Genomic DNA, 23,722 nt, shown 5'->3' on the forward strand with positions numbered 1-23,722 from the left:
AATTTTGTTAAGATGGTCATCTGTAATCGTAATATCCTCTAAAATTACAGAAACTAGAACATAAATTTTAATTTATTTCATATAAGACAGACAAAGAATGAATATACTTATATTTTTACAAAGTTGTTTGTCGTGTATTGTATATAGCATTTAGTAGATTTATAGATAAATTCAACAAATCAGTGCAACATTGTATAGAAAAGTAGTTCATAAATTATGCTTCATTTAATAGCGATATGTTACATATAACACTATATATCATGCTATTTTTAAAATTACTTGCAATTATGAATAGGCGTGAACTCTTAGCAAATTAACAACCTATCATAGTCACATAACAAGGCAGAATGTTAAAACATAATTGACATCAAATAATTTCTGATATAAAAGCAATTTAGTGATTTTTGATAATTATTGGAGATATAAGTTTTAAAACGCAATATGTCCATCAAGTTTGCACATAATTGTTGGCGTGAAAGATTGCAATTGATTTGATAGTGATAGCTAGATAATAAATTAGCAAAAATATTAATATAATCATTTAGTTCTTTAAAGTTTTTTAAAGAAATAAATTTTTTTAAAGTTTATAACCATGTAACACCCAATATTCATATACACAAAACTTCATTTCGTCATTCATATATACAAAAAAATCTTTTCAAAATAAATAATAAAAATTTAAATTCTAATTATATAGATGAGAAGTAAAATTTCAGATATAGGGTAGACCGGGTTTTAATGTTCTGCGGGTAAAAAGGTCTACCACCGATATCTCAGAAACAAGCAATGTTAGGAAATTTTAACAACAATATTTGAAAGTAGAGGGAAAAAATGTAAAATCAGCCATCACAATGTTTAAAAATCCACAACAAAAGTATTTTTTTTTGTTTTTGTTGTGACCACTGTTGTTTAATTTCTGAGACCTTATTAATATAATTTTAAAGTAGACGTTATTTAGTTGTTTTATAAAATGTATTTTTATTGTTAAGTTAGATTTAACAGTTTTTTTTTTATATAACAACTATAAAAGCTAACATGTGGATGGGGTAAAAAGGACCAACTGAACCTTTACTCTGTCAAAGGCGTAAACAATAAAAACTAGTAATAAAATTGTAAATTCAGGTAAAAAAAGCTATTTTGCAAAAAATAAATTAAAATAATAGATCTTCCAAATCTGCTTATAAATATTTCTGACAGAATACCAGATTTAGTTCTAAATAGTGTTATTTTTGAAAAAAAGATATTATTTCGTAAAATCCTTTTAAAATTAAAACAGAGACATTGGTTCTGGACCTGGCTAACCTATTTTAACCCACCTGTTGCGCAAAAAGAACTAAGTGACATTTTTTTTTAAGTAGAAAAGAAAACATTTCTACAATAACAAATTTTATTGAGCTTAGTCAGATAGTTGTTTGTTTGATATGTGATGTTTGTTGCGATGTAATCGGTTTAGTTTTTACAATATAATTGCTCAAAGTCAAATTGGGTCTTTGTGCCCCTTCCTATACTCGTAAAATCGTTATTATAAACTAAAGAGTGTTTCACACAGCTCAATATTGTGGTTGATTATATTTAAATTTTGAAATTGAATAAGTAAATATTTTTATAAATATGATCTTTAATCTAGTTCTCATTCAATGTGGGTTTTGTGCTTTTTAAGCATTTGGCGTGTTACATTTACTAAAGAAGGGGCAAATTGAGATTCGAAACGTATAGAAGACTCGTTAACAATTTTGTTTAACGACAACTACATAGTTTTTATGATAAGTGAATAAAAAATATTTTTGGTTCGGTTGGGGTATGCTATCTATATGCGCGTCAAATATTAGATAGTTTTTAATATATTTGGACAATAACTAATTTTATTTTATTAAATACTTATCATATCAATTCTTTTGACACTATAAATAACTAAAATAAATAATCCTTTTGCGGAAGTCAATGACTGTAAAGTAAATAAATCAAAACTATCGAGTATCCAAAATCTGTAGATGTTTGAAACGTATTTTAACATGCAATTAGGAGATTTTTATATTTGATTCTTATAATGCAAAAGTAAATATAACATAAGCCATGTTTATATCAGTTATTTAACTCACGCACATATGTATTTATTTCCAAAATTCGTGATTTTGTCATTACTAGTGCCTTTGTGTAGGGTGTTCTCTACACGATTTATCTATCGAATAATATACCATTGGAAATAAAAATCATATGTCGTATATGTAATGAAGTATAATAACTTTTCCGATATATATCTTTACAACATGCTGTTATATAATTACGTATGTATATATAAAATGTATATATGTAGAAATGTATTTGTTTATACAGATAAACAGCGTATAGCACAACGACGTTCAGGAATCAATAAAATAACTATAATGCTGTGGTTTCTGCAGTGTAATCATTTTATATATATCAAAGAATGCAATTTTCTGCAGCAAAGAATAAAAATAATGGAAGTAAATATAAAAGCATTTGAATTTAAACTAAATCACACAATGTAATCAGTGGTGTTGTGCTAATATTTTTTTTGCCGGAACGCTAAAATTTAAAATCCGGTTCAAAAAATTTGATATATTTCGATAAGAACTCACAAATCTAATATATTGACTTTTTATATAATTAACTTTATTATACACAGCTAGTCTATACATTAAATTGTACAAGTATGAAGGAATCATTGAGTACATAATTTATATTCTTCAATGACATTAATCATATTTATTCTGGTATTATTTGTATTCATTAATACCTACAGGTATTTATTATGATATAAAAGTACTCAAGATTTATTACAATACTTTATAAGACTTAACCTAATAATATGATAGATAACCTATTACCTATCATACTATATTATATTGTTGTATATCATCGATAGATATCTATTATCTATCATACCGTGAGATACCTATACCGTCATTAACTTATTATATACCTACATACCTTTTACTTCTTATAATACTACTGTCTAATTTATATATTCACCTATATTATATAGGTTTACCTTACGCCCTATGTATTATCTCTACCTATCTATTGCCTATACCGGGAATTGAACCCGGGACCTCCGCGTGGAAGTCGCGCACCTTAACCACTACCCTATCGGATACAAAGGAAAGAAACAAAAATTATTACAAAACCCATTTTGTGCACATATATGTATGTTTATTACAATAATAACATTTAATAAAAATTAGTTGAATAATAACGTATAAAATTTACTTATTAAATCATTTTCTGTATGTAGCGATGTTTTTATATTTTTTCTTGCCGGAACGCGTTCCGGCTCAAAAATGATTTGCCGGAACGACGTTCCGGCGCGTTCCGGCTCGACAACACCACTGAATGTAATTATTAAATCATACTTCATTCTATTCATCCGTAAGTCGTATTCAATTAATGATTGCGTTGTATTAATGATTTCATAAGCAATTGTTTAGTTTTGGTTTTTAATATTACTTCGTGCTAAACCTTATTTCAAAGATAGAAAGACCTCAGAACATTTTATTTTCAACTTATATCTACAGATACGAGTTGATATTGGTTATTTTTGAATATTAGTATTTTTTTATGAGCGCACCTTCCAAATAAAACTTTTTGAAAGTAAGAACTAGACTTGCTTAATATTTCGAAGGCAAAGTTTATGTTTTGGCTAGAGAATTTGATTTGCTAATTTTTTCTCTGCGTTTCAAGTCAATTTGAGTCATGTGTGTGCATGTGTGTATATGTGTATGTGAGACAAAATTAAACCTGTCGTCGAAATTTTTCAAAGATTGTTGTTCCGATCAAAAATTCAAAAACAATTTATCAAAACTCGATGAACTCTATAATTAGTTTTTCGCGAAGATCGATAGAGCCGTTTCTTTAGTATTAGCGGATAATAGCTAAGATTATTGACATTATTTTTGCCAAAAATCTTAAAACGATTTTGAAAATTCGAAGCTGTACTCGAGATGTCGGTTGAGAATCAGAAAAAAGTTTTAAGAGATTTTAAGTTTTGTACCAAAATTTTTAGTTTTTTTAAATTCCTTTACATGGCTAAAAAATATTCAGTTTGTACTGACAGTGAGACGCAGATGAGACTTGGTACGGTTGTGACAGTCGTTATAACAGCTAAACTATAAAGATTTTTAGAGAGAGCCCAAAGGGAGAAAGATGAAGTATGTTTGTTCGAACAAATTTCCATGACCACATTGAGACAGCGTTTGTTCGATTTCTTTTAATATTAACTTGTTTTAATATTAACTTGATCACTTTGTTTGTTATTTTGCTATAATTAGAACATTAGCAGTTAATTATCAGCAATTAGTTTTTGCATAGATAATTTAGCTCAGTCATGACCATTGCGACGAATTTTGTGGCTCGGTTATGACATGTATTTCTTGTCCTTTTCGGGTGAAGATAAAAAATAATTTATTCGAAGATGGCTTGTTCTCAATAAATACAATTATATAAAAATATTAACTATTATATTGATGTTTCTATTGTTATTTACAAGTGCATACCCGTTTATTATCAAATTTTTCTCGCATTGTAATTATCGTCAAAATATATCACCATGTGTCGTGGCAAAATGACGCGACGGGTTGTGAGATAAAAATCGCAGATTTTGTCACGGACAAACGATACCGCCGGCATGGCGTTTGTATTGCCGGATTCATTAATAATTTAAACGTTCGTTTTTGTTTCGAATGTAAATCGAATTGGATTTGAAATCTACATTCTCTTCGTGAGTAATCAATGTCCGTTTTATTTACCGCTTAAAGCAATAGTTAATTATTGAATAGTCTAATTTTGCTATCCGATTTGTTTGACAAAAGTAATTATTTTCAATTGGTTAATAAGTGATTTATCAAGCTTGCATCACAATTTAATTTTTTTTTTCTTATTAACTTCTTTACTACTGTATAACAGCAAAATAGGATTCCATCATACCCGGACGCCCAATCAATGGATTGGGACATTCTCCAATGGACTTTCAAAAAATTTGCTTATATTTTATTATGCAATAGGTGCAAATATATATGAAAACTAGCTGTAAGTGGAATTCTGTCTTAAGGCAATTAGGGCATCGTGCCTTAAGGCAAATTGCTGGAACTTCCCGTACCAAAAATTATTATTTTTTTAAAAACGATTAACATTTTTGAAAAAAATTTACTTCGAAATAATTAGATTTTTGAGAAACTAGGAATATGACAAAAAATTACTTTTTTTTGAAAAAAAAATTTTTTATTTGAAAAAAAAAATTTTTTTTTGAAAGAAAATTTTTTTTTTTGAAAACAAACTATTTATTTGAAAAGAAAAATGTTTTCTTCATTTTGACATATTTTGGAAATTCTGAACTTTTTTTCAAAGCAATCGTACTGCTTGAACTGCATAGAGACGAATTGTCACAGCGCAAGTGCCGCGCCGCCGTCTAACGCATAAACATTGGTACGGAACCCATAGAAATGTAAAAAAAAATTATACTTATTGTTAAAATTTCTATACAATATCTGATAATTTGATGTGCATATGTCTAATCATCATTTTCAACCGCCGAATGGCATTTTTTTTCACTTTTTTATTAGATCTCCGAAACCGCTAGACCTGCCTTCATGAAAATTTGATCAACTCTTCATCTTGCCAATACAAGTAAAATGTTTTTTGAATTATTCAAATCGGACGCTCCGTTCTCTTAAAAACTGAGTTACCGTTTTCGGCACTTTTTGCCCCGTATCTTCGGAACGGCTAGACCTAACTTCGCCAAAAACTAATCAGCACGTCTCCTTATCAGTACAAATCGAATGTTTTTTGAATTATTCAAATCGGTTGATCCGTGTTCCCGAAATCGTCGACGAAAATTTGTATCCGCACATACATACACACACATACATACACACACACACACACACACACACACACACACACACACACATACATCCATTTTTTCTAAGGTATGCCAAAATGTTCGGAAACCTCTGAAACGTAAAGATATATAAAAATTTTCATTTTCGATTTTTTTGCGATTACTATAACTTACCCTACGGGAAGTTAATAAAAAAAAACTTATTTACTACTACAACTGCCAATAAATAATAAATATAATATTATAGTAAATACTAGTGGTGCATTACACCGCTGGAACTTCCTGTTCCAAAAATTAAAATGGACCTGCCATTGCCAAAAACTAATCAGCACGTCTCTTTATCAATGGGAATCGAATGTTTTTTGAATCATTCAAATCCGTTGATCAGTGTTCTCGAAATCGTCGACGAAAAATTGTATCCGCACACACACATACATCACCAAAAGATATCCAATTTTCATTTTCGATTGTTTTGCTATTACCCTACGACAAGATAATGATAAAAGAAAGTATATTAATTTGTTTATTATGAAATTTTCTAGGAAAAATAATGCAAAAGAAGTTTAAAAAGCTAAATTTTCGCAGTCTTTCGTAAAGGTGGAATAAACATCGGTTTTCACTTGAAAATATAGAAGAAATTATATTTCCAAGTGGAAATAGCTTTTTTCCGGCATTGCTGCAACAAATTGAAAAAATAATCAGTATTAGTGAATATCTTGTAATAATAATAATAGCTAGTAAGGCAAATTGCTGGAACTTCCCGTACCGTAATGAGATATTTGAGGGATATTAAATGTTTTTATAGAGATTATTATAAATACTGTAACTTTTATTATTCTTATTAGGACAAAATATAAGAGCTTATGAATTGAAAAAAAAAGTTTTGCATACTGAAAAATAAATAAATAAAAAAATCTTTCCCCAAAAGCAATAGTTATGCTAATACGAGCAGAAAGTATTTTGGATCATTCAAATCAGATGCACATTTAGCTCCGTATCTCTGAATCGGCTGGACCTGACTTTGCCAAAAACTAATCACCAATTTTCGCCACCATTACAATTTGAATATTTTTTGGATCATTCAAATCGAACACTCCGCTCTCTCAAAAACTCTATTTCTATTTTCTACACTCTTTGCTCCATATCTCCGTAACTGCCGGACCTGCCTTTGCCAAAAATTAATCTGCACGTTTCTTTATCAATAGGAATCGAATGTTTTTTGAACCATTGAAATCGGTGAATCCGTTAAACGTGGTGAAAAATTGTATCCATACATACATACATACACGCATTCATTTTTTCTAAAGTACGTCTAATTGTTTAGATATGCAGAAATTTTCAATTTCGATTTTTGGACAAGTACAATAACATACCCTGTATAATAATCTATTTAATAGCATTTAATATTTCTCGAATATTGCGGTACGGGATGTTCCAGGAATTTGCCTTGAGGCATGATGCACCAAAAGTTAAGCTTTTGCAAAAGCTTAAGACAGTCTTGTTCAATAACATTGCTTAGAATAAATTATTAATAAAGCTTTTAAAGTAATAGTTATGTATGTAATAATAAAAAAGTAATTAATTGAGAAAAGTGTTATAATCAAGCAAAGTGTATGAATCAACATATGACAGGAACGTTACTGTAGTTTGATTAATGTCTGTATTATGAGTGCTTACACGGCACTTTATTGACGAATCATTAAAACTATAGAATACATTGTTATGGTATTGACACTAATCTCTTGAAAGCTTTTCATTTCGTATTCGATTATGCATGTAAGTAATGTACCTGAATCAGTAAATTACTTCAGTACATTAATTAATAACGGGAACGTTTCAAAAGGGTACTTAATTATTTATTAATCTACCTCGTTCTTCTAAGATTGGGCTTTCGAAAGATATTTTGCTTTCGATTTTAGCGAAAATTGTTTCTGCTTTATCTTTATATTGTTATGAAATATTACAAATTTATTAGAAATATATTTTTAAAAATAATAATGTTTTGTCATTAAGAAATTGCGTGATGCACTTACTTACTGGTATTATTAACTTCCCGTAGGGCAAGTTATAGTAATCGCAAAAAAATCGAAAATGAAAATTTTTATATATCTTTACGTTTCAGAGGTTTCTGAACATTTTGGCATACCTTAGAAAAATGATGTATGGTGTGTGTGTGTGTGTGTGTGTGTGTGTATGTGTGTGTGTATGTATGTATGTATGTATGTGTGTGTATGTATGTGCGGATACAAATTTTCGTCGACGATTTCGGGAACAAGAATCAACCGATTTGAATAATTCAAAAAACATTCGATCCGTATTGATAAGGAGACGTGCTGATTAGTTTTTGGCAAAGGCAGGTCAAGCCGTTCCGAAGATACGGGGCAAAAAGTTCCGAAAACGGTAACTCAGTTTTTAAGAGAACGGAGCGTCCGATTTCAATAATTCAAAAACATTTTATTTGTATTGACAAGATGAAGAATCGATACAACTTTCATGAAGGTAGGTCCAGCGGTTTCGGAGATATAGAGGAAAAAGTAAAAAAATGAGCCATTTGGCGGTCAAAAATGATCATTAGACATATGCACATCAAATTATCAGACATTTTATAGAGATTTTAACAATAAGTATACATTTTGTTAACATTCCTATCGGTTCCGTACCAATGCTTATGCGTTAGACAGCGACGCGGCGCTTACGCGCTTTATATTTTGTCCCTATGTAGTTGAAGCAGTACGATTGCTTTGAAAAAAAGTTCAGATCTTCCACAATATGTCAAAATAAAGAAAAAAATTTTTTATTTCAAAAAAAAAAAAAATTTAAAAAAAAAATTTTTTAAAAAAAAAATTTTTTTTTAAAAATTTTTTTTTTTCAAAAAAAACTAATTTTTTGTCCAATTTATAGTTTCTCAAAAATCTTATTTTTTCAAAGTAATTTTTTTTCAAAAATGTTAATCGTTTTAAAAAAAAAAAATAATTTTTGGTACGGGAAGTTCCAGCAATTTGCCTTAAGGCACGATGCCCTAATTGCCTTAAGACAGAATTCCACTTACAGCTAGTTAAACTATAAACCGCCAATTATATTTATGTATTATTTAATTGCTTCTGTGCTTTTTTATTGATAGATTTTTTAAATGTTAAAATATATGTTCAAACAAATTTGTAACAATTCAAACTTAATATGTTGAAACTGATTCATATACGAGTCATTTATCAGCAACTAGTTTAAAATATTCTGCAATTAATCTGTTCGTTTTCATTAGCAATCATTTACATCTCAAAAATATGAATTTGATATATTCATAAGTGTAAAAAAGTTTTATATCATGGTTTATTCGAAAATTTCGAGAACTTTTGCTTTTTCTTTGTTGATCATTTATGTACGAAACACATTAAGTGATTTTTTAAGTTTATACAAACATTTAAATCGGAGAGTTAAGTTCAGTGTTGCAATAAAACTTTGCAAACTATTTGTATTTATTAAAGAACTTAAAATGGATCATTAGAAATTGTTGGCTTCTGAAAAATATTCATTCATATCTTTTACCTCATGTTTCATCACATAACTATTTTCTTTTAGAGAAAATATGACGTTTTTGAAAGCTTCAATCAACTTTCTTTCTTAAAAGTTTTTCATGTTTTTTTTATAATAAAGTACAGTATAGAAAATTCATATTGGAATAATTTTGGATTAGATCTGAACACTTCTACTATTCTTCGAGCATTAAAATTACCCTCCAATCGGTTAACCTTTACTTTCTTAAAAGTTTTTCAATTATTGTTCTATCAAAAAGCGTATATTAATGCAATTTTTTTTGCTCTTTGGTTTAGAATGCTAAAAACCCAAACAAATGGGGATTACGTTGAGCATTATTAATTTAAATGATTAATATCTTTTTAACTTCCCGTAGGGTAAGTTATTGTAATGGGCCGAAAATCGGAATTGAAAATTTTTACATTTCTCGACGTTTTGAAGGTTTCTGAACGTTTTGGCATACCTTAGAAAAAATGGATGTGTGTGTGTGTGTGTGTGTGTGTGTATGTATGTATGGATACAAATTTTCGCCAACGTTTTCGGGCGTACGGATCAACCGATTTGAATGGTTCAAAAAGCATTCGATTCCTATTGATAGGGAAAAGAGCTGATTAGTTTTTGGCAAAGGCAGGTCCAGCCGTTTCGGAGATACGGAGCAAAGAGTGCAGAAAATAGAAATCGAATTTTTGAGAGAACGGAGTATCCGATTTGAATGATCTAAAAAACATTCAATTAGTAATGATTGGGAGAAGTGTTTATTAGTTTTTAATAATTGATTTTGCGAAAAAAAATTTTTGCTCCAATTTTTTTTTTTTTTTTTTTTTTTTTTTTTTTTTTTTTTTTAGTTTCTTGTATATCGAAAATATTTGCAATTTGCCTTAAGGCACGATGCCATAATTGCCTCAAGACAGAATTCCACTTACAGCTAGTTCATATTTCAACATTTCAACATTCCATCATTACGTATATACTGACTTCCATAATTACTAAATTCCTCCTTAAACAGATTCGGATTGATATGTAAGAAAGAGAAAGAATAAAAGTATTTTCACTTTCTCAAAAAAAGAGTGCGCGTAAGGTTCACACGCAATTGAAGTAAATCTTATTTGCTACTGTACAATATGGCATTTAAATAAAAATAAATACATCATATAACAATTTTAAATAATGTTTATCTGTAATATGGTAACACTCGTGATGCTCACATTTATTAGTTTCAATCATTATACACATTTATATAATGATAAATTATAAAGTATGTATTTATAATAGCATTAAAATATGTATAATATTTAAAAATAATAATGTAATTAATGTCATACTTCAAATATGACATGATCGGTTTGCCATTGTAATTAGCATTTAGAAATGAATCTTTATTAGAGAAATGAAGTAATTGCTGATTAATAAATTCTATAATATTTCTTTCACATAGTGGATTATGTTAAACAACGTCTAAACAAATATTGTTTTCGCAACTTTACTCATCATGAAATTGTGTTTGAAGAACTTCATGTAATTAAAATTAACATACATTCATTGACTGCTTGTATTTTTATTACTTTTTCGCTGGCGATATAATTTCATTCTTTGAAAAGCTGTAAAATCTGTTTCGTCTAAAAAATATTTTCCATTTTAATAACTTCAAAGATTTATAGAAACTACGAATAATATAGAAATAATTTCTAATCAATAAACTTACTAATCATTAATCTTATTAATCAATATTTTCAAGGAACAAAATATTCTTCTGATTCAGGCATTTCTCATTAAATCAAGATTTGTACTACGATGTAACTTTAAAATGTTTAATTATCTATGCCGATTTCCTTGTTGATATCGGAACGCATACAACGACAGATCTCTACTGTCGTACAGTTCTGCCGTAACGGACTTGCGTTGCATTTGTATGGATTTACACCTTGGTCGCACCTAAAGAAGTTTTACTTCAAAAATTAAAAATATTATTTCCAATATAATAAAAATTGTTTTATTTCCTTTCAGTCCGTGCTATCGACTTCGCCATCCAGTTTCCGTCAAATGGACGATAGTCTTCCTCACCAGTCTCAAGTGACGGAGCTCGTGATCCCCAAACCGGAACCGAGTCCGGGACCCATTCTTACATCTGGGATTACTTTGACTCGTGATTTAGACACTAGTCCCATTCGGCATGCTTCAATATCTCCATCATCTGGGGTCACTACAACCCCAAGAGCACACGGACAACTCTGGAGTGTGGCGAGTTTGACTGAACAGAAAAATGAAGACGAAGAGAAGGATTTAATAGGTGCAAATTCCAGTAATGAAACCAGGGATAATATTTTGTCACATAAGATAAATTCGGTCCCGTTCTATAGGAGAGATGTTCGAATGTACGAAAATAGTGGAGGTGAGTTGAATTATTAACTTCCCGTAGGGTAAGTTATAGTAATCGCAAAAAAATCGAAAATGAAAATTTTTGCATTTCTCGACGTTTCAAAGGTTTCTGAATATTTTGGCATACCTTAGAAAAAATGGATGTATGTGTGTGTGTGTGTGTGTGTGTGTGTGTATGTATGTGCGGATACAAATTTTCGTCGACGATTTCGGGAACACCGATCAACCGATTTGATTAATTCAAAAAACATTCGATTTGTATTGATAAGGAGACGTGCTGATTAGTTTTTGGCGAAGTCAGGTCTAGCCGTTCCGAAGATACGGGGCAAAAAGTGCCGAAAACGGTAACTCAGTTTTTAGGAGAACGGAGCGTCCGATTTTAATAATTCAAAAAACGTTTTACTTGTATTGACAAGGTGAAATACCGATCAAATTTTCATAAAGGCAGGTCTAGCGGTTTCGGAGATCTAATGAAAAAAGTAAAAAAAAATGCCATTTGGCGGTCAAAAATGATCATTAGACATATGCACATCAAATTATCAGATATTTTATAGAGATTTTAACAATAAGTATAATTTTGGTTTACATTCCTATGGGTTCCGTACCAATGTTTACGCGTTAGACGTCGACGCGGAGCTTACGCGGTTTGATATTTCGTCTTTATGCAGTTAAAGCAGTACGATTGCTTTGATAAAAAGTTTAGATCTTTCAAAATATGTCAAAATAAAGAAAACATTTTTTTTCAAAAAAAAAAAATTAAAAAAAAAATTAAAAAAATTTTTTTTTTTAAAAAAAAGTAATTTTTTGTCTAATTCTTTGTCAAAAATCTTATTTTTTTGAAGTAAATTTTTTTCAAAAATGCTAATCGTTTTTAAAAAAAATAATTTTTGGTACGGGAAGTTCCAGCAATTTGCCTTAAGGCACGATGCCTTAATTGCCTTAAGACAGAATTCCACTTACAGCTAGTTTTTAATTACTATAATGTAGGTTTTTGAAATGTTTTCGCGATGATAATGAAGTCTTATATACCTTTTGTACCAGTAATTGATATTAGTGAATATGGGTGAAGTGGGCGTAGGTTCAAATCCTTTATGTATATTCCGCACTTGGCCAACAATTATTATAAGATTAATTATATATTTAGGAGGGTTATCAAAGATAATTCAGAACTGGTGTTGAATCTAATGACTGTTAACATGTTACACTTGCTATGGCACTCCAAAAATATATTCACTCCAATGACTCTGAATATCATCTATACAGAAGAGTAAATTTACATAATTCTTTTTACATCTAAAATTAATTTTAGCGTTATGCTTAACTTAAGTGGTATGCGTTTGAAATAAAGGCGATACAATTTATTGAAATTCTAGATATTTATGCGGTTGATTTGTGATAGATATTTTTTAAATAAAATGTGTGGTTGACTATGATTAATTTGGTATTAAGCGGACTGTAAATTATAAATATTCCATCACCGTAAAATATGTGAATAAAACTACGATATTATTGATCTTGCATCTACAACCTTCTTCTCTCATTACTTTTGCTAGTCTCTCTTCTATTATAAGTTACAGGTATTTATATTCATATAATTGTATCCCCTACCCCGAAGGGTTCCGGGTTAAATAGAAAAGGCCCTGGTCAAATCTTGACCAATATGTAATAATAATTATTACATATTAATAATAACCTCTATTATACACAGCTAGTCTATACATTAAATTGTACAAGTATGAGGGAATCATTTAGTACATAATTTATATTCTTCAATGACATTAATTATATTTATTCTGGTATTATTTGTATTCATTAATACCTACAAGTATTTATTATGATATAAAAGTACTCAAGATTTATTACAATACTTTATAAGACTTAACCTAATAATACGATAGATGACCTATTACCTATCTTACTATACTATATTATTGTATATCATAGGACTATTATCAATGATACCGTGAGATACCTACACCGTCATTAACTTATTATATACCTACAGACCTTTTACTTCTTATAAATACTACTGTCTAATTTATATATTCACCTATATTATATAGGTTTACCTTACGCCCTATGTATTATCTCTACCTATCTATTGTCTATACCGGGAATTGAACCCGGGACCTCCGCGTGGAAGTCGCGCACCTTAACCACTACCCTATCGGCTACCCCCATTAATAATATAATATGGGACGCACTGTTGTTTCTGCGCGTCATCTTCTAATTAATTAGATAATTAATACTAAGGTGGCGTGAGGACACGCGAAAAAAGACGGTTGATTGTAGCGTTACGGTGGCCGAATGGTTATAGTCGTCGCGTGCCACGCGGCGGACCCGGGTTCGATTCTCGGTAGGGTTAATGTAGCGTGTAAGGGAAATTATAGGTAATAGGATATATAGTAGACATAGGTTAGGTGTATTCGGTATGCAATGTAGGGATTTGAGAGTATATAATGAAATATAGCGTATGGTACAGATGTAAGGCGTGTAGTATAGAATGCAACGTATAGGCACACGTAAGGCTATAAAAATACACGAATAGCAACTTATGATGTAGGTGTAAGCGTATAAGAAATGCGAATGAATATACGATTTAATTTATAAATATTATTTTTTCTATAAGAAGTTCATACACCTCAATTTGTTACTAAATTAAAAACGACTTTGATAAAACCAGTGGTGTTGTGCTGATATTTTTTTGTCGGAACGCTAAAATTTAAAAACCGGTTCTAAAACCGGTTTTCATGTTTTTTCCAGTTCCGTTCGAAAACGAAAGAAACAAAAATTATTACAAAACCCATTTTGTGCACATATATGTATGTTTATTACAATAATAACATTTAATAAAAATTAGTTGAATAATAACGTATAAAACGCGAATTTTTAATATTTTTTCTTGACGGAACGCGTTCCGCCCCAAAAATGATTTGCCGGAACGACATTTATTACAAAAATAAAAACATTTAAGAAAAATTAGTTGGATAATAACATATAAAATTTACTTATTAAATCATTTTCTGTATGTAGCGATTTTTTTATATTTTTTCTTGCCGGAACGCGTTCCGGCTCAAAAATGATTTGCCGGAACGACATTTATTACAATAATAAGAACATTTAAGAAAAATTAGTTGGATAATAACATATAAAATTTACTTATTAAATCATTTTCTGTATGTAGCGATTTTTTTATATTTTTTCTTGCCGGAACGCGTTCCGGCTCAAAGATGATTTGCCGGAACGACGTTCCGGCGCGTTCCGGCTCGACAACACCACTGTACACATACACATATTTATAACCTTAATATGAACATTTCTTAATCTAAACTATTCTAATCTATGTGTAATTGCCGGTATTTGCCATGTCCTTAATGTCCATTCACAGAGCCCTATAGCACTACTTTCTTTTCAACTTCCCGTAGGGTAGTTATTGTAATCGTCCAAAAATCGAAAATGAAAATTTTTGCATATCTTCACATTTTGGAATACCTTAGGAAGAAATGGATGTATGTGTGTTTTGTGTGTCTACAATTTTTCGTCTACGTTTTCGGGTGCACGGATCAACCGATTTAAATTATTCAAAAACATTCGATTTCTATTGATAGAGATATGTGTTTTTGGCAAGGCCAGGTAGAGCCGTTTTGGAATTACAAAAAATGAATCTCGAGTTTTTGAGAAAACGGAGCGTCAGATTTGAATGATCCATAAATAAATTTGAATGATCCATAAAACATCCAATTTGTGAAGATGGAGAGAAGCGGTGATTTTTTGGCAAATGCAGGTCTAGCCGTTTCATAGATACGGGGCAAAATATGCAAAAAATGACAGTGTTTTAAAGAACTAAGCATCCAATTTGAATGTTTCAAAAAACTTTCTGCTTGTGTTGATGCAACAATTGTTTTTGAGGGACTTTTTTATTTAGTTTTTTTTTTTGAATATCCAAAATAAATCGTATTTTCAACATCTTAATTCTGTACCGAAAGATTCAGCAATTTACCTCAAGCTACGATGCCATACACCCTGGTTACACCTTTATTATTGCACTTTAATAAGTTACTTTCGGTTTGGGGACAGCTTCCAACATACTGGTTCATTGAATAATTAAATGATTGTTGTATACCTAATGAAATTTTTATAGAAATTTTGTACAAAATTAACCCAAGTGAGTGGTTTTGCAATTCTACTATACCAATCTGCATAACAAAATAGAATTTTGTATTCAATTTGTGACAAATTTTATGAATCAGTTAACTGTGATTGTCGAGTATACACATCATGGATAAATTTTGGAATTTGTGAATTGGCGAGTATACTCGTCATGGGTATAACTCTATGACGAGACTATAATTTTTGAAAAGAAAGGTAAATCTAAATATATTCTAAACTTTCAAGATATTTAATATATTTTGAGACTGTGTTGGTATAGAATAATTGGTTGGTATGGAATGGATAACCTCAAAACAAAATTTTATCTTGATTCTGACTGGACAAAACTGAGCATCATATTTAACTGGTAATAGCACTAAACTAGTGGTATATGGCAACGTGTCTTAAGGAAAATTGCTGGAACTTTTCATACCGTAAAGACAAACACACGCACACACATCCATTTTTTCTGAGGTATGCAAAAATGATCAGAAACCTGCAAAATGTGGAGAAACACAAAATTTAGGAAGTTATTATGTACATACGCTTTTTAGAAATTTATATCTGCTTTTTTAGAAACGACGTATTACTACGTTAATATTACAATAATCGGTTCATATGCAAATGTGTTCAATATCCAGGTATCGAATAAACGAGTGAATGAGTTGAATAAATCGCCCACTTTGCTTTTTCGAATTGAACGTTTTGCGGTGTTTTTTGCACGAATTATCCGTTTTCCGATATCCGGATTGATTGAAATTGAACGAATGGGGCTTTTAATTACATCAGTCAACGTTGAATAACACGTTTTAATGTAACTATATTACTGACATATTCATCCATTGAGCTGAATCCGATTGGATTCCGACATACCTATCACTGAATACATCTCAAAAGCGAACAGTACGGCCAAATGGGTTACAGATTACATTACGTGGTAAATAAATACATTCACCGACGAAATATATAAATTCACAGGAAATAAAATTTGTAGGCGAAAATCGATCGAATGGTTTAATTCAAGGATTATAAGCGCAGGTTATCGTATGTAATGGTATCCATATGTAAGCACTTTCAATAGTTAATATTTCTCATTAGGTCGCTTCTTTGAATTTAATAAAAAAAATACACTAACAGAAAGGATAAGCGTTACATTAATTTTTTCTTCTTCTCAGCGGAGATCTGCAAATTCATAGATTCCTTAAATTTATATATTTCTGATTATTATCAATAGATTTTTGATTTTCCGCTGTCTTTTTTCTAATCGAATGCTAATAGATGAATTTTTCATTGCATAAGCTTATTTATCAAATATTTTTTAAATATTATGTTAGTTACTTTTGCTAATAAAAAACTTTGAATATCATAAAACGAAATAATTTAAATTATCTATTAAAATATTTTATTGTTGATCTATGGTCTAGAGTTGATGGTTGATCTAAATCATATCATTAAACTTATAAAAATTTACAAAATCACATAATTTTGAGGAAGTTTTAATATCATTGAAAGGATGAAGATTGATAATTTAGTTTATGACAAATATATGCTTATATAAAGATAAGTTTGTAAATATGTACCTATACAAATTGGTTAATTGTTCAAAGTTGTTAAAAATTGCTCCAGTGCAGTAAAAGCTAGATTTAGCAAATTTAAGACAACACCTATTTTTGTTAAAATTCTAATTTTTTTATCACCAACCCCTATTTTTATAGCCATTTGAGCATTTCAATCATATTTTATTCAGGTTTCAGCCATTCAATATTTTTGACATAATTTTAGTTCAGATTTTTTAGCTTGAAGAAGAGCTTAGACTTTTCTTCAAAATACAATGTATTATTATTAAGGGTTGTTTTGTTTTTGGTCAATTTATTTAGTGTGCGGTCAGTTATTTTTTTTAATGTAGAATTGACAAAATATATACAACTCTTTTTACTTCGAAACACTATTTATTTTTATCAAATGTTATCTACTCCAGCATTTTTTTTTAATTTTTACACCTATTTTCTTTATTTTAATTTTCTATAATTCGAAATTGAAAAATACATAGATTACTCTTTACTTTGAAAAACTATTTATTTTTATCAAGGGTTGGCCACCACTAACACATTTGTTCAATTATAAATTCATTTTTTTTATTGTAATTTTTTAATTCGGAATTGAAAAATACTTACAATTATTTTTAGTTCAAATACTATTTATTTTTATTAAGGGTTGTCCATCTTCAATATTTAGGATCAATTTTCTTTATTTTAATTTTCTATAATTCGAAATTAAAAAATACATGGATCTCATTTTACTTCAAAAAACTATTTATTTTTATCAATTCATGCAAAGGAATACATATTGTAAAATTTTCCACTATCTCATTTTTTTTCAATCTCAGTCAATTAATAATTTAAAAATGAATTATCGGATTTTAATTCGTAATTCAAAAATTACTGATAAAAAGTACTGTAATAATATACAAAATCTCGTAACATTAAATGTGCCAATTCAATTCAAATATAATCAGTTTCATATTAGGTTGGCCCTTGCAAAGACTATTAAGGGACATTCATATGTGGCCTGCTTTACAGTAGGTAAACTATTCATAAATTTTTTGTTAGCTGCTTCTTTCACTTATGCGCAACAATTTGCAATCAGTTAGTTAATTTCGTACTGAACATTTTATACTAGAATTATTTTTATATGGCAAAACAACGTTTGCCGGGTCAACTAGTATATATATATATATATATATATTCATATATATATATATATATATATATATATATATATTAGGGCGGGTTGATTTAAAGGTCACTTAGGCACATATAATTTTCGGGTTCTAGAGACAAAAATAAGATACTTTGCTGAAGAAACCATACCTCTAAATTGAATTCTGAAGTCTCGGGCATTGGCCCAAAAATAAGGGTTAAATTTTGAAAAACGTCTCAGGGTAGGTTTCAGGGTTTAAACCAGGGGCACAGGTAGATCGGCCTTCCAAAGTTAGTGGGGGTCGGCCATACATTTGGAAGCAATTGGGGCACTCTAAATGGACCAAAATGGAATTTTTCAAATTTCAACCCTTATTTTTGGGTCAATGCACGGGACATCAGAATTCATTTTAGAGATATGGTTTCTTCGGCAAAGTATCTTATTTTGATCCCTAGTATCCGAAAATTATATGTGCCTATGCGACTTTTTTTACCCACATATATATATATATATATATAATGTGGAAATAGACAGAGTTCGGTTATATTCTAGAGAATATTGAGTTTGACTTGATAGAAAGATATAAAACCATAATTTTTTTGGAACTTCCCCGTTATTCAATACAAGGCAAACAGAATCTTTCCGTTGAACTACATGTATTCATACGCATTAGTAAATTTCAATGAGACTTGACATAGGTATCTATCAATACGGTTCTCGTTGTTGATCAAAGGATTGAATTTCTGTTAAGTCCTCAAAATCCTCGCATTCAATTCACAAACATAGCGATCACATTTTCCCAAAATATAACCCTCATCTTTGAAATTGTTTAGTTACCGTTTAATAATATTCCATCGTAGAAAATTTACTTATTGATAGTAACAATTTTCACTAACTAGTGGAAAGATTCTGAAAATAAAGCCCCAAATTTAGACTGCATGTTTTCATGTGCATAACTAAGATATTTTAGTGCATTAGTATTATAATTTCATTTTATACTTTCAACTAATATTTTATCAATCTTGGTTACTTTTGGTGATACAAATTGTTAATGGTTTGCAAAATAAGGAACTTTGAATCTGTCAATAGAGCCACAGTATGGTTTTTGTTAAGATGAACAATCTAAAAAAATATGGTATGGCATCGTTGATCCAAATGTTTTTAGAAAACCACTCATTGATACGTTTTTTAATTTATGAAAAATGTACTAAATTTGATGATATTATGTAAAGATTAGTTTCTGAATGTGTATAAATTGGTTAATTCATTAAAGTTAAACGTTGAACTTATTGCTTTGGTGCTGAAAATATGGATTTAACAAACCAGAAGAAGTTTGTTTTTCCAAGTAATTACGACTTACTAATTTTACATTTTCTGGACGTTTGAGTAATTCTGAATCGTTTAAGATCAAAATTGATTAAAGTATATGTCTGTATGTGAGTGTGTCAAATTAAAAGCAGATGATATTTGACCTTTTATCGACTTTTTCTCAAAAACGACGTCGTCCTTAAGGATAAAACTCGATAAGGGCGACTGTTGATTAGTTTGGCGAAACCATCGGTTGAGCCGTTTCTTTAGAATCAGTAAAAAAGTCCAAAAAATTGTCGATATGTTTTTGCTGAAAGTTCTGAACTCATTTAATAAATTAAAACTATACAATAGATATTGGTAATCGTGCTGATTAGTTGGAAAAGATCAGACAGTTCGTTTTTTTTCATAATTAAATGTTAATTTTTTTGGCATTACTAATGAAACTTATCTTGGCTATAGGTCTAACAGAATGAATATCTAAAAATATTATTGGCCTATAAAAACTCGTTGATTTATAAAAATTCAAAAAATATTGGGAAAGTGGACCGCTGTTTTAGGACCTACAAGCTCATGATTGTTCACTATAATAAACACAATTACAGATTTTATAAGTTTATCAATTCAATTTTTGCTCAATGATATCAATTGAAAATTGCATTATTTAGTTTTTACTATAAGCGAAAACTTTCTTTTAAAATAAACTTCTGTACATTTTATCTAAACAGCTAATTCTAAATTTTATTGATAAAGTCATTTATTTACACCTATCGGAAAGTTTGTGCAAGTCGTCAAGGCAATATGCCACTTACACCTAGCTTAAATAGTCATACAATTAGATAAAATATATACTTGTCATATAGGGGGGACTGGGTACAGTGATGACAGTCATCATAACAGTTAAACTATATTGATTTTGAAAAAGGTTCCTAAGTGAGAAATATGAAGTATGATTGTTCGAACAAGTTCCCATTATTGCTTTCAATCCGTGCGTTATATAAACATTATCTGTTAGCAATTATCGCATTGCTTTTAAAGAGATAAAAGTAAGTTTTTATGTTGGAAATATTTTAATCATAACTGTTAATTTTATACAGTTTATCGATCACTTTGTTGTTATTTTTCTGTAAGTTGAACATTAGTTGTTATTTACTAGCAATTAGTTTTGCTTAGATTATTTAACTTAGTCATAATGATGATTTGTTTTCAAAAGTGGGCGTTTGGTACGATTTTGAAAAATTTTGTGCGTGTCCTTTTTGGGTGGAGATTAAACTGGTAAAAACAATCTAACTCAAATAGGAAAAAATACGAAAGAGAAAGAAAAAGAAAAATTCAATATAAGAAAAATTTTAATTGTTCATGCTGTCTTGTGTTACATATTATTGTTATTAACAATAATAAAAATTTTTACAAACCATTTTGGTGTTAATGGCTAATGTTTTCCAACCTATTTTTAGGCTTGTCACAACTGCTCTTTGTGTGTAAGGGATTGTGACATTCGCCCGTTTCTTCGCCTTAGGAACAGTATTTTAGTACTTTTACGTAGACACATGTTCAAATTGCCATTAACTTTTTTTTAGCTAACTGGTTTATTAACAAAATTTTTGCTCATTAAAAAAAGTGGCACAACCGTACCAGTTTTCCTTACTTGTGTCGCCACATCAGTTAGGGCGATATTAAAAACTAAAGAAGAGAAGACTATCTATAAAATTAATTTTACGTTATACAACGATTATCAAATGATACTATTACGATCTTTTTTAATATTTAAAGTTTTCAATAACGATTTTGATAAAAATAAACATTTTCACTTAATAAATTAATGTTTTGATTATTTTTCTTAATATACTTCCATCATTATGACAAGCCTTAATAAACCTGTACGATTTGTTTTCAAAGACGATAATTACATTTTGATAATTAAGACGGATCACAGTTCTGTGTTGCGAACATGGCGTAAGCCTCACTAATTAATTGGTTGCAAGATGCTACCTATAATTACTAAGTCTGAATAACCAAAGCAAAAGAGAGGAACGCTTTTGCTTTATGTCTAACATTCACTCGAATTCCATTCGTGTCACAGGAAAATTACAACTTTGCTGCCAATGCTGAATGTTACAAAGACACTTGATGCTAGTAAATTATTGTAAAGTATTCAAAATTCAACTTACTATTGAAGATAGTCTGAATAAATTTATTATTTTCTATTTTCTACGTCTTGTGTAACTTTTTGAGTTTGATTTTAAAAATATCTTCGTTTGGCATATTGAGCAAAAAATTTCTTGTTTAATGGTGCTTCTGGTGTTGTGGTAAGCGTTCTGATTTTTAATCACGAAGTTCAAAGTACGAATCCATGTTTTGGACAACTTGATATCATGCAATACAAATATACCTTTTTTCTAATACATCTAAATAGATTTTCCAGCATTAATACATTTAGGTAAAAAATGTTGTCACTATAAACTTTTTCGGTACGTGAGCGTTTTCCGCACTGCTATACGGAACAGCGAGCCGCATAGCAGCCTACTGAACGGTCCAATCACTATCAATAAAATGTATTTAAAAAGTATAAATTACAATTTTAAAGAAATAGAAATTACAATAAAAAAAGAATTCTCAATAGTTTAACTCATATTGGTAAATCTTGAAGAAGATCGACAATACTGCATGTCGTGGATGCATAGGTTGTTGCCTTTTAGTAAAAAAAATCATCATAGATAGAACTAGTGGTGTATGGCATCGTGCCTTAAGCAAATTGATTTTTGTAGCTTGATCATTACGTTAAATTTTAAGATTGCATAAATAATTTGAACCATAGAAATCCATTAGATTTTGCTAGTGTGCGATAGTTTTGGGTCATGTCATTGCTTTTTAGATAAAGATACAATGATTTCCTGGAATTCTTTCATTATTCGAATTATAAGTTACATTAAAACACATAAAATTAAAGCATAAAATTCAAATTAAGTCATTTGGTAAGTTTTTTTCGCATCTCACATTAAAAATCGAACTATTGACATATTGCTAAGTTTTGACGTAACTTAATAAAAAGCAAATAACATACTCAGAAATGCGTAAAATACCTGTCTTAGGTTTTTTAGAGATATATAATGCTTTGAAATGGCATGTCTCAGTATTAATATACAGGTATTTTACGCATTTCTGATGATCTATCTGATCTGATCTGTTTCAGCATGATAACAATTCGGTTTCGGTTTTTAATTAGTTAATTGATAAGGCAAAATCGGTGTTATTTTGTAAAATTAAATCGTTGTTATTTTTGTTGCAGATGAGGATATGCAATGCGACTGCTCAGAATGTTTACATGGAATAAAATCAAGAAACTGTTTGAATAGCCAAAACGACGACTCAATCACTAGAGTTTAGTTAAATTTATAATAATTTAATTCCATAGGTAATTCGAAAACTCTAGTCTCGTGATATTAAATACTCTGTCTGATACGTTTCTGTATAAAATTGGATTATTGCTATTCAAAGACATGAATGACTCTGAACATTATCGCATCTTGTTGAAAATAATATGTAATTTAAATATAAATATATATTACAGAATAGTCTAAGTCAATATAATCAATAGTTCTGAAAAATCTGTTAATATTATTAAATTCTTTTCCAAGTTCTATGTTCATAACGAGCATCTAGTCATGTTTCAGCATTGATATTATTGTGATATTTTATTTATTATAATAAATAACAATATATGATCTCTTAAAATATAATAATGATAAATCTATTAGATAAATCTTGCATAATTTAAGTCTCCAATAAAAATAATTATTA

At 29.5% G+C, this 23,722-nt stretch overlaps 1 protein-coding gene across 1 annotated transcript in view; it reads left to right on the forward strand.

Moving 5' to 3' along the window:
- Window positions 1-23,308, forward strand: part of LOC113367383 (ski oncogene) — a 74,318-nt gene extending 51,010 nt beyond the window's left edge. The window contains exons 7-8 of the mRNA XM_026608995.1: window positions 11,393-11,777; window positions 23,211-23,308. Of these exons, the coding sequence (XP_026464780.1) occupies window positions 11,393-11,777; window positions 23,211-23,308 (483 nt within the window). The remainder of the gene's footprint in view (window positions 1-11,392; window positions 11,778-23,210) is intronic.
- Window positions 23,309-23,722: the final 414 nt, after the last annotated feature.

The sequence above is a fragment of the Ctenocephalides felis genome, unplaced genomic scaffold (assembly GCF_003426905.1).
Source record: "Ctenocephalides felis isolate EL2017-DRISC unplaced genomic scaffold, ASM342690v1 CF-g0.4_SCAFFOLD_01170, whole genome shotgun sequence".
NCBI lineage: Eukaryota > Metazoa > Arthropoda > Insecta > Siphonaptera > Pulicidae > Ctenocephalides > Ctenocephalides felis.